This window comes from Cariama cristata, unplaced genomic scaffold, assembly GCF_000690535.1.
Source record: "Cariama cristata isolate BGI_N322 unplaced genomic scaffold, ASM69053v1 scaffold4672, whole genome shotgun sequence".
NCBI classification, from domain to species: domain Eukaryota; kingdom Metazoa; phylum Chordata; class Aves; order Cariamiformes; family Cariamidae; genus Cariama; species Cariama cristata.
Genome location: NW_009605365.1, coordinates 13,774 through 26,929, shown reverse-complemented (window position 1 = coordinate 26,929; position 13,156 = coordinate 13,774). Strand labels below are relative to the sequence as shown.

At 41.3% G+C, this 13,156-nt stretch overlaps 1 protein-coding gene across 1 annotated transcript in view; it reads right to left on the bottom strand.

Annotated features, from left to right (window-relative positions):
• Positions 1-9,082: 9,082 nt before the first annotated feature.
• HAS2 (hyaluronan synthase 2) overlaps positions 9,083-13,156 on the bottom strand; it is an 8,831-nt gene continuing 4,757 nt past the window's right edge. Inside the window, exons 2-3 of the mRNA XM_009695906.1 lie at positions 12,739-12,840; positions 9,083-10,617 (exon numbers count right to left, since the gene is read on the bottom strand). Coding sequence (XP_009694208.1) covers positions 9,688-10,617; positions 12,739-12,840 — 1,032 coding nt within the window. The 3' untranslated portion in view covers positions 9,083-9,687. The remainder of the gene's footprint in view (positions 10,618-12,738; positions 12,841-13,156) is intronic.

Below are 13,156 nucleotides of genomic sequence, written 5' to 3'. Positions count from 1 at the left end.
ATAGATTCAACGTAACTGAGCCAAAAGGAAGTTTTTTCAAATTATTGTACATGCAGAAGTACTTGACATATACAAAACAGAGGCATCACTTTACCATCACTAGAGATGTAGCCTTTTCTGCCTTGGAAAACATCTGTTTGCTGTTACATAGCTGTGTTTCGGGAAATGCAACCGTTCAGAGCAGAGGAATACCAGCTCCATTCAAACTTCAGGGGCAGTTTGATTAAAACTAGTGTTAACTACTGGAATTTCTGAAGTGCTTCCTGCCTAATCTTATGAAACATAACTTGTAATTCAGTTAAGATGTTAGTTTTATACCTGCCTGGTTGTGCTGATTTAAACAGAGAAGTAACAAATTAGATTTGAGGAAGTGGCTGGAAAACAAAAGGACACAGGTGTCCCATGCAGTGATGCTGAGTTTCCCAGGGTTTTGCTTATTAGCGCATAGTATATCATCCAGAAGTCACAGGCAGAAAACCACAAAGATAAAAAGCTTTTGTTTTGTTTTGTTTCAACAGCAGGTTTATCAGAAAACTTCATACAGTGCTTGAAAAGCTGAAGTCAATGCCAGATAATATATTTCCAAATGACTCCATCACTGGTTAGGTGTCTTAAAAAAAGCAAATGAAAGGTATGGAGTGATCAATCATGTGTGCAGAACATGCTCTCACAGACCAGCACTCTCCTCAACATTTACCAACATGCTGCAGCAATGTATTACTGAAGAGTGCATTTCTGCTGACAGATTCTTTCCACCACAATTACAGAAAGAATAATGGCTGAGAAACAACAGCCATATGTCCCCATTAACTTTGCAATCTGTCTAATCTGTGTACTTACAAAGCCTTCATCACATCTCAGATATTATAGTGATAACAGGATAGATTAGACAGACTTCAAAGCTGCAAGAGAAATACGAACGTTGATTCCTAGCCACGATTAGTTTGGCCAGAACCTCACTCTCCTTTAATGTAATTAAGAACACAAGGAGCAATCAGATCAGTGACAAAGTAAGAGAGGGGCTGAGCTGGCAGCTGTGGACAACATGCGCTACCCAACAGATAGACATACAGGTGTGAGATCTTTCATGCTGCCTGGGGAGCACACTCTGCCTGGGGCATGCGGGTGATTCACTCTCCATGGAAGTATTTTAGCCACACTTGCAAGGAATGCTGCTATCCAACTGATTACACTGTGTGGTTTAGTCCTGGAACTGAGTTAAGCCAAATGACCATCAATTAATTAATTACTAGAATTAGAGACTAATAATTGTAAAAATTGTAATTAATGGATCTGGCAGCTGCCTGTGAGCATGCTTTCCCATTGCAGTATGTGTAAAGCAGCTGGTCTGTCAGTAAAAGAGGAGTAAACTGCTTCCAGTGGGCCAAGAGGCAAGAGCGTGCACTGTGGCAATTCCACCCAACATAATGCACTATAGGTTCATACTCTTTTTCCCCTGGGGTAACAGGCTGATGTGCCCATGCCTCCAGGCAGAGCAGTCAGAGCAATACTCATCTGACCACAAAGGGATGTGCCATGCAGTGAGATAGCGTATTTACGATTTACTTCTTTTAGTGATGAAACCTCTTCTTCTCCCTCTACTGCTGCCAGGACTAGATGTCTCGCTTGCACACCCAACTCCTTGCTTCCTGGCAAATATGAGTTTGCTGCACATACAGCATGTTCTGTCAGCCACTGGAGTTTCTTCACAGGGGCATATGCAGTCGTTCGGCCAACAGCCTGCTCCATGTTTAGCTAAGAACAGCCCGAGGAAAATGGGTGCTGGCAAAATGCGGCAGGTATTTTGGCTTTGGCCTGTACAAAGTCCTGTGTGAGGCAGAGACAGTGCATGTCCAGAGGCACATCTACAACTATCCCAGTTTAGTTTGCTTTGCAGTGGACAGTATGTGCTCGGTATCTTCTTCCAGTGCTTGCAAGAGGGCAGCTTCTTACAGTATGCTTGTGATCGTGTGAGGACATCTTGGTCAGGCTTTTAGTGTGCAAGGGGTAAATTTTGTTAAACTCCTACCTAAAAAAACAGGAGGGTTTATGAAATCAAAGCAGAGTTGCTTTTATTCTGAAAACACATTTTAATGGAGCCTTCCCACAATTTAAATAACCAGCTTGAAATCTTGGTAATTCACTTCAACTCTCCTAGGTGTATTTGTGTGCATATGCCCCTGGTTTACCTCAAAGGCAGTCCTGATCAGTTCAAGGTACAGGTATATTTAAAAGCTTCTTTGAACAGCCTAGGGCATGAGTTTGTGCTGCCTTAGTCATCATACATTATCTGTCCATGTTTCCTCTCTTACCCTGTGGCAAATGCAATGTAACTAATGACTCTGATGCTGCAGGCTAAGCTACCTCACACTTACTGCAGAGCAAGGATTTGCCCGGGGCAGTCCTTATGGACTGTCTGAAGGGCTGTAAATTCACATCGTGGCTTATCTTAAGGTAAATCATGCAAGGCTGAAATAAAATGTATCTGGCATAGATCGACATAAAAGTGTCATGTTTCTCTGCTAGTTTGATTAAACCAATTTATTATCACAATTTAAGTGCAGCTTTCTTCTTTGTTCAAACTAGTAAACAGGAGTTCCAGTTTTACAATTATGGGCCTAATTTCAGAAGAAACATAAATCAAAACAAACCAGATAAAATATGCTTAATAAAATACTTATATTGCAATAAGTAAAATCACAAAGATTTTGGTTACATCAGATAGACTTTCTTGTGTACAGAAGGCTTTCACAGTGCATATGCTTTTACATTAATGTAAACCTGGCTTGTATCTGTTTAGGTTTTATCTTTAAGAGAGATTTTAATGGATAAAAGTATCCGAAGAGAGCTATACAATGAGTCAAATTGATCATTTTTAAAGAACAACTGAGATTCAATTCCAGTCTCAAACCTTTTTTACATTAAACTTCTGGGACATATCCGTGATGAGAGCTACACGGATATCCCTTTTAGGTGGTTTTATTTTAGCTTTCTCTTGGCTGGAATCAAGCACCACAAATTTTGCATCCGAACATTTAATCTCCTTAGATGACATGCTCAGCCAGATGGCAGGTCAGAGCTCTAACCATCCGCTTCCTCTCCTCCCCCTATCTCTGGGAAAAGTTGCCAGCAAGTCTCCTTGGTGGTCGTTTTAAAAAAGACAAGATCAAGTATACAATGAGTTGTTTAGAAAAATAACAAGGGAAAAAAAATCTCTGTGTGCAGCATTGCTGCAACACACAGGTTCAACACATGTGAAATTGTCCTATCTGCCAGGATTTTTTCTTGCTATAAGAAATGGACTATTACAGTCCTAGGACCTAGGAGGGAATATAGATAGATATAGATATAGATATGTTTATATGAACCCAGGTATGGTGGGGAACTGAGGAAAGAAGTGCTATGTGAAGGATGTTGGATTGATGGCTGGGAGAAGTGCACAGCAGCTAGTACTCTTGCGAGGACACTTGCTCCAACACCAGGGTGTTGGTCCATCACTGCCAAAGTGTAGGGTGTATGCATGGGGTGCTGAGCTCACACTCTGGAGACAGCTGCTGTTCCTTGCCTGGAGACAGCTGAGGTAGGACTCGACTGACCAAGTGTGTGCATCTACAAAAGTCAGCATTTAGGAAAGGCTACACTTACGCTGTGATCGTATCTTCTCTTGGGTTATTTTTACTTCATAGCTGTCCCTGCTTTGAGCAGGAGGTTGGACTAGATGATCTGAGGTCCCTCCAACCTGAATTATGTTATGAGCTGATGATCTGAGCTGATCACTGAGCCTCCCTCCACAGTCAGCAAAGAGAAACAGGTACTTGTAGGGAAGGAAGTCCATCACTCTACGGTATAAGCATGAAACAGCCATTTTGTGTGCTGTGAAATGCTGCTTATTTATCTCTGTTATGAAGTTGTTCATTTTTCTTGGAGAAACCCTCTCCTATGCTATTCACAGACTTTCTCTTTTGATACTGAGATATCTTCTAATACATCTCACAGTGCTGTCATGGTTATCCAGATAATCATGGATGCTGGCAAGATGCTGTGTAATTTTTGTGGAAGGCAATGAAGAAAGAGGGCAGACAGAAACCACTGGTTATCTGCAGCACCAACTCACTGGATGGATTCAGCCTATCAGTCAGCTACATTCATCAAAAAGAATCAGTATGGAAAACTTAAGGGCACTTTTGGGGAGCAGATACAGGCCACAATCTTGCAATTAATTTACAGCAAGCTGACCATTTAATCTATTTTTAGCCACATTCAGCTCAGTTTTTCATGGCTACAGTGTTTTGTGTGTCCCCGAAGTGCTGTAAAGTCAAGGCATAGATAAAAGTCATGATTTTCCTCCTAGAAGCTGTAAAATAAATAATTATATGGGCAGAGGAATTTACAAAATCTAATTTCCTGTGATTCACTTGCTAGCTGTCACTCTTGCACACGCTCTTTGTGGGGGTTCTCTATTCTCCAATAATGTGACTGATAATGTTAAATTCCAGAAATCACTCTCTTGGGTAGTATAAAGCAGCGCTCATCATGGGCAAGCTCTTCATCCTTTCTGTCCTCACTGAACCTTGTGAGAAGCAGCCAAAAAAAGGTTCTGTTATAACGATTTCATTTCTACAGGGTGTGTCAAACCCAGAGCAAATCAAAGTAGATTGCTACCATGAGAAAGACTGCCCAGCAGGGATGCTGTAAAAGAAGCAATGGAAGTATTAATGCAATGGGTCCTAGACCCTGAGCACTGTGACTACTGTAGTTTTTGATTCCTGGGGGGTATTGGTTCTTGCTTCCTGGACATGACCAAAGGAATGAGAAAACTTGTGGAGCGCATTAACTGAAAGGAAAAAAAAAAAAAAAAAAAGAAAAAAGGTGTTTTCAAGAGCTGTCTGCATGACATCTATTGATCCCTTGAGACTAAGATCCCATGTGCATGATTTCCAGAAAGGGGTGAGATCACCTGCATTGTCCTACTCAGAGGGATATTGACAACTTATATTTAATCTGGTAGAGAAAAAAAAAAAGTCAGGGTCTGTTCTCCAATCCTGAGAATAGTTGATGACAGGGGTCACACCTGAGCTCTACAGTCTCCCAAACCAGGCTAGTACCTGCTCCATGCATCTTTCCTACCTGTGTCCAGCATTGTCTGGGGCAGCACTATCCAGTCTAGGGCAAAAACATGCCACGGACCATGCTTACACTTGAATGGTACAGAGTATTATCATGTCCCAAAGCTCAGACACATGGCCTGGGTGTCTCATTTATTTAGTGTAAATGTAACTACAAAGCCATTTTCCTCTATGCAGTCTTGGTAACTTACAGAAATTTTAGGGTTATTCTAGGAGAAGACTCAAGTTGAATTTCTTTGGGAGAGATAGAATACTTTATTATACAAAATACCATAGCTGGAAGAAGCAGCAACAATTTGGGACACTCATCTATCCATCAGATATGAAACTGAAGTAGCAAACTTACGCCAAGTGAAAGCTGGGAAAAAAATTGCACTATATTTAAGTTAATTGTGTTAACTCTGGAGAAAAATGCATTTCCAACAAATCCTCAGTAATACCAAACCTCATCAACAGTTTGCAGTATATTTTGTCTCCTCTTTACAGTGTTATCTCTTGCTAAGAATAAAATTCAGATCAAATTTTTTAACAGACAGATTCACAACAGCTTGTGTATCAGGACATGTTTGGCAGTATGTGCCTGACGGGATTTTTTCCACCTCCTAGAAAAGTTCTGCTAAATATTCATGCATTTCCCATTGAAAGAAACCTGATTCTTGGCCAAACCAAAGCTTGTTAGCAGACAGAACAGGAGGGCTCCTTCCTCCCTGCTGCACCTCTGATTCCTGCAGGTTTTGCTTCACACCTGGTCTCTGCAAACAGATGCTCTCAAACCCAAATTGCTCTACTCTGGAAATGGGTTATAATCTGAGATATTGCCAATTCATTGCACTTTTTTTAAAGATTTTTTTAAACTTTTTTGTAGAATGTATAGTTTGTGGGAGTTTCTTATAGTGTTCAGCACCATCTGTCTATCAGAGGTGGCTGAAAAATATCTGTGTTTTTTAAGAAGTTCAAAACAAAGCATGAATTTTTCTTTTAACATATTTTCTTCTTTTGACAGAGATCACACTATTTGTTATTAATGAAAAACAGGAAATGTTACTGAAGAATTTAATTTGTCTAAGAACACTTTCATTAAGAATTGTTTTGTGGTCTTGTTTTCTGCTGAAACCTTTTTTTTACACAGCTGTAAACACAGTGAAGAGAGTGACACAGAGTCACAGGAAGGGCTCTGATTTTTTGGGTACTCAGTACCAGCTGCTGATGAGCTATTTGTGTCCAGGGTCAGGATGGATGTGTGGGGAACAGAGATGGGAATGAGCTTCTGTGCGGATGGGAGCCATCATTAGGAAGCAGACTGTCAGCACCTCCTTCAGAAAGGATGACAGGAGAATTTGTGATGGAAGGGCCTCAGAGGTCTCTACCCCAACCTCCTGCTTAAAGCAGGGGCAGCTCTGAGGTCAGACCAAGCATCTCAGGACTTTATCTAGTCTAGTCTTGAAACCCTCCCAGGATGGCGGCTGCACTGTCTCTCCTGGCAACCTGCTTTAATGCCTGACTCTCCTCCGGGGAAGAAGTCCCTATCTATACCCAGGCCAAACCTCTCCCCTTTCAACTTCAACTTGGGAGTCTTGCATCTTCCCACCAAGCAGCACTGTGAAAAACCTGGCTCCACCTTCTTGATGACCTCCTTATAGGTGTTGGAGGTGACCTTAGGTGTCATCCCACCAAAGCCACCCCTTCTCCAGCCTAACTGGCCCAGCTCTCTCAGCCCCTCCACTCCATCATGCTGACCCTGCACTGAACTTGCCCCAGTTTATCAGTGACTTCCTTGCACTGAGGAACTCAAAACTGGACACAGTATCCAGACATAGGGTAACAAGCGCAGAGTGATGAGAAACTGTCTCCTAAGTAATTGATCTGTGACGAGCCTGTCATGGTCTGAGAGATGTGTGAGATGTCACTTTGCCCCCTGCTCACTCTGTCCCTCTGCCAGCGGCTGCTGCCTGTAACCCTCAGCGACAGAAAATACATACATACTCTTCAACTGTGCCAGGGCAAAGTGGGCTTGAAAAAGAGTGGTAATGAGGAGCAGTAGAAGGTCATGCACATGTTCTCCTCTGCTTCTCCAGCTATGGAGGGTAGTAACTTCCAGTGGGCAGGAGGGCTGGAAAAGATCAGCTCTCATCTAAAGTACTTTGGCCATAAACTTCGAAGTGCTTCCCAAAAGGAGGCTGGATTGCTGTTCCTGTTCTACAAACCAGAAAGCTGAAGAAAAAGGGAAGGAATTGTTTTGGCCGAACTCATCTAGCAGCTGCTGGCGGAGGCAAGCAGGGACTCTGAGCGCTACCCATGTACTGTGCTGCCTCTCCGAGCAGGGATCAGCCCCTGCCTCCTCCAGGCACACATTCCCCAGGTGCTCTGGTACGCGATGGCAAATTCCTACTTGGAAATCAGGCTGGTGGCACGATAACAACAGCCTTCAAATCATGAAGATTTATGGCTTCAAAGCAGGAGTGCTGATCAGAAATACCATGAATTAGTCATAATCTTATCAAAAATATTTTATTTATGAAAGTAACAATTATACTATACAACCTATACTGTGAAAGTACATTGAATAATTGCTAGAATAAATACAGGCAATTAATTCAATCTTTTTATAGAATGAGAGGATTTATTTGACATTTGAATGTTAACCCAAACTTTAACTTACATCATAAATAGTTAAAAGGCATAGTCAAGTTTTTTTTTTTATTTTTACCATTTCTTTTGCTTTATTTTTAATACTGTTCTATTTTGTAATCAACATGAATCAACCCTCCAATCATTAACATAATATTAGTATGACTTTCAAGCAATCATGTACCTCAAGATAATCAGACAAATAAGGTAGTGTGTGTGCAGTTCATTCTACAGCAGAATCTATTCATGTCTGCATAAAAAAGAGAAGCTGAAAATGCTTCTAAGTTCTTTAAGCATCATATGCTGATTTCTGCTTTACCACAGTGCTTTTAATATCAGAACCTAAAAAGGGCATGTATCTGTATGCAGCTGGCTTTCTGTTGCTCTTTGTAAAGTGTACTAGGGCTCAATGCCACATTCCTTTGGCTGGTGAAGGACTGCAGAATTTAAACCTGAATATTATTTCTCAAAATCATGGCCAAAATAAATGTCCAAGACTAATTATTAGGCAACAAGGAACTGATGGATTTGCTAAGGCTTGATGTTTTCTGATAAAATTTTTCTTCTTTTCTGGTAGATACGCTCTAGTCAAACACAAATTACTGGGCTCAGTACTGGGGTCTGTATTACACTGGATGTCAGAGAAGCTGGTGTTTGTATTTTCTGTAAACTGTATGAAAGGCACTGCAGAAGTTTTATATAAGACACCCACGTTTTGAAAGTGTTGATAAGTTTTCCTTCCATGTATTTTTTTTTAACTCAAAAATCTGAACTATCTACTTGCTACTAGCAGATTATAAACAACTCTGACCATTGATAAAGTCAACAGTAGTTTTGGGTGTCCAATATTTCTCCAGATCAGAAGTTTTTAACTCCTCAGGTCCCATACAAAATCAGTGGGTGCTTTCCTACAGCAATGTCTTTTCCAGTGGCATGGAGGTGTGCCTTGCCTTATGGTTATGGCGCATGCCAGGGATGTTATGCTCTCAGCAGAGAAGTAAATTTCCCCTTAACAGTGTTATCCAAAACAAAACCCCAAATTGCACATATCTACCCCTTTGGCCTTTTTTACGCACAAACATGCTTGTATTCAAAAACTGACAATGTTGGGCCTTTCCTAATAAATGTCTTCAAAGAGCACATTTAAACACTTTTTCACAGAAATAACCATTCATCAGTTGCAAAAATGCAGAGAGACTTTTTATTCCTTCTGTTGTGAACAATATCAATTCAGCACAAATTTGGGGGGAGGAAGTATGATTTTTTTTCCCAAATGTATTTAAAAAGGCTAAAGAACAAAATGTTGGGGAGGCAGCTTTTTTTTTGGCAGATAGTAAAATATAAAATATGTGATTTAAAAAAAAGTTGGCTTAAAAATACACACACACAAATAATAATACAATAATATAAAAATACAGCTCAGCCAATGGCCTCTTAAAATTTACCTTTGGCATTACATTTGGCAGCCTAACACAAAAGACCCTTCCTATAAACAGAACTATAAAAAAAGAGAAGTTCATAAATTAGGTTGCAAGGGGTTGTAAGATCATTTTCACGATTCTCCAAACTCCTTTCCTTCCTGTCCACACACATAAGCATGACCAGTGAGGTATATAGAACATAACACTGTCAGGCATATGCACGATAAAAAAGTGCATAAACATAGAAGTTCTCCCATTTTCTTGTGAACAGGTCGAAACTGTGTGGTTTGCATCTTTCCCCCTTGGAAAAAAAAAATAATTTTTTATTGTTTGTTTTTTTTTTTTCTTTTTTTTTTTTACTTTGGCAGGATGAAAATGAACCCAGAGGAATACAAATGTCTTATTCCCAGCAGCAGTGATCCATTTCCCTTGGCAACATTCGTCTGATGCCACAGATACTACAAGGTCCTTGGGTTGCTTTACAACTCTCTGGGTAACTTCCCATGGAAACATCATACATCTAGCACCATGTCATAGTGTTGCTCTTTCTTCCGCCTGCCACATTTGTTGATAAGAACCAAGTACAAAGTCAAAAGCATAACCCAGTAACATGCATAGAGTATTGTGCCAATGATGAGAACTGTCTGTTTTGACTCAGAAAATGGCTTTTTTGATTCCTTGTAGATAGTGAAAATTACGCCACCTAGGAGGATTGTAAACCAAATGGAGACTGGAATGAGTCCTATAAAATTAACTACAATGGTTTTTCTTCCTGACGTGCCCCACCCTGCTTTGTTTATCGTGGCAATTGCAAACATCTTTGCTGGCAGTAAACTTGACATGTACAACACTGAGTAGAGTGACATGAAAACCATGACAATGTTGCCCCTAAGGAAGCTGGCAAAGGAAGACTTTATCAGGCCCACTAACTGAACTGTCAACAAGAAGAGGAGGATGTTCCAGATTTTTCCCCTGTAGAAGAGCTGAATGACTGTAGCGATAAGGAAGAAAGGAAAGAATCCAGTGATTACAGCTTCATAGGTCATCCACAAATGGTGCTTGTGGAACCACATTGCATTATAAAGCCACTCTCTAAAGTATGATTTACTCCAGCGAGTCTGCTGATTCAGCCACCTGAGATACTCTATCGGTGTTTCAGTAAGGCACTTCGATCTAGCTGTGTATTTTGTTGCATAGCCCAGACTTAGCACTCTGTTAGTTAGATGCCTGTCATCTCCGAAGCTGCACTGGGAGCCCATAAATTCTTGATTGTACCAATCTTCCACAAATTCATGGAGTAAAGAGTTTCTGTACATTCCCAGAGGTCCGCTGATGCACTGTACACAGCCAAAATAGGACTGACAGGCTCTTTCTATGTTAAATGCCATCCAGTATCTCACGCTGCTCAGAAAGGAGATCCAGGAATCGTATTTGTTTAAAATCTGCAAAATAAAAAAAGTTTTCATTTTAGATGAGGTCTTGGGATAGAAAATATATGCATTGGATCAATAAGGAATTTGCAGAGACTAGAGCACCATTAGCCAAAATACAGGGGGAACCTCACTCCTGTGTCCAACTCATGGTGAATCCAGAAGTTACCTATACAGTCCAGGACATTGACAGGAAAGACAAGATGAAGCCTTCAAACGTCTGTTCCACCAAAACACTCTTTTTCCTCATAACCTTTCCTATTCTCCACCAAGAAACTTCTTTTCTGGCTCATTTTTCCTTTCCTGTCAGCCTCTGTTAAGGACCTGCTGGACTCAGCCTCTACCGAGAGGAGATGATGGAGTCCCAGACATGGCCTCCTGCTTCTCTTCCACCCCCTGCTCCCATCTTTGAGATGCACAGGACTTTTTCCAGCCCTGCTAAAGCTATGCTGGAACATGAGAAAGGCTGAGCACATGGTCTTTGGCCCAAATTTTTGGTATCATACGGCTGGCCCTAAAGGGTTGACCCTGGACTACGTCCCCATATCTGACATTAGGCCCTCTGAGGAACAACCTGTTCTGATTTGTCTCTGCAGTACCAGCCCTGTTGTGCTGCCCCAAGACGTACTGTCATACTCCAGTAGAGTCTTGCTTTGGCCCGCATAAGGGTCTCAGTCTTTCTCTTCTCTATGCCCCAAAGCTCACCTGAAGCTCAGGCCTATACTTAAAATACAACATAGCCATTGTCTAGGAGTCTGAACACTCAATGGAGGTATGAGTGGATGCAGATGTCCAAGTCCATGTCTTCACACCCAGGTTCTCAGCACACACCGCGTGCTGGGGAATGTGGTAAGGAAGTGTGTAGCAGGGTGGCTGTGCCAGCTCTGCACTGATATCTTCTCAGTGTGGGGATTTTCAGGGGAATCTGTGGCCTTCTACAACTAGCAAACATTTCCCTGCAACTAGAAAAAAATAGTCTTTTGCTCTGATGGCCCTAATTTCTGTCAGGTCTGAAGGCCAAGGGCCAATCTTGTTTCTGTTTCAATTTAATTCCAGAACATTTCAGAAGCAGCCTGGCTCAAATGTATTTGGTGTATGCTGGAAAGTGAATTGGGGGAAAAAAAAAAGCCCAGAGCCTTCATTCTGCCACCTTTTCTCCAGAGGACACATGTCCTTCCCACTTCTCTCTGCAGATGCTTATGAACCTTCACAGTCATAGCTAAATCCATACTGTCTCCCTATGGTTGTACTCACTCGTGCCTGGAATTTCACTTGCGTAGGGTGAGTGTGACACCTGGTTTGTGGTCAGTTCAGAGACTCAAAGATGTTCAGGTTTCTGAGGGAATCTTAATTTCTAGAGTTAAGAGCCACATGCCTGAAATACTTCTGACTACTAGCGCGTTCATTAGTAAGTGCTTGCCCATATAGATGGCTCTTTCTCTTCCGTCTCACATAAAAGTCCAACTGAGTATGGGTGACCGATCCTAAGGCCAATTGAAATATTCATATGTGTTTTTCTTTATAAATTGCAGCAGAAGCAATTGTGTCAAAAGGAATGAACAGCCTTTTACTGTACTTGTCAGCTTGGCAATGCAGGAAATCCTAACAGAAGTGGAGCTGGGCTGACTTGGGGGCTTTCCGTTGTCCTGCCTGACAGAGATGCAGAAGAAATCCAAAAATACACAGAGTGCATAGTGCACTGCATTTCAAAAAGGTTTTTATTCCTAACAATCTTGGCTGCCAGTAGTAACATAATTGAAGTACTTGGGGTGCTGGACTTGGCGCTGGGAGACCTGTTCTCAATTTCCTGCTCCCCTATAGCTTTTCTTTGGTATCCTGAGCAAGCAGTTATACTCAGACACTCAAAGATGCCACAAAAGTCCTGACAATGCCAGTGCCCCACTTTTCACCTATATGGGGCAGGATAATATTTGTTTGCTTTCTATGGATATTAAAACTTTACAGTGCTCACATCGAAGAATAAGAGTTTCTATTCAACAGACAGGTTAAGGTATCATAAGAGCCTCTATAATGATGTCACAGTATATTCAATGCTATTCCAGGCAGAGAAATCTGTTTCAGTGCAAATAGTTGCTGAAACCCCTCTGTTAATCTGAAAATTGTCGTACTCACTTGCACATCACCTCCAACTCCTCCAACCATTGGATCTTCTTCTAAAACTTTTACCATCTCTACTGATGAGGCTGGATCAAGCATTGTATCTGAATCACAGACCTACAAGTAAGACAAAATAAGAACAAAAATGGGTTAAGGAGTACACTAGGGAAGAAAATAAAAATCATGTGAGAGATTGTAGTGGCTCTAAATGCATATTCTCCTGAATGCAATTAAATGGAGTCTGTTGAAGGCCATTTGTATCAGGCAGCAAGAAGTGGTGCTGAACGAAACAGAGTGCTTGTTAGGGCTGTGCATGCAAACAATCCTCTCTTCTGTATCAGCTCTATTTGTTTTACTGGCACACTGGGCTGCAGTCTTTGAATAAGATATACGTTCAGAGATGGGGTACTGCAGAGCAAGACAATGTTTGTGG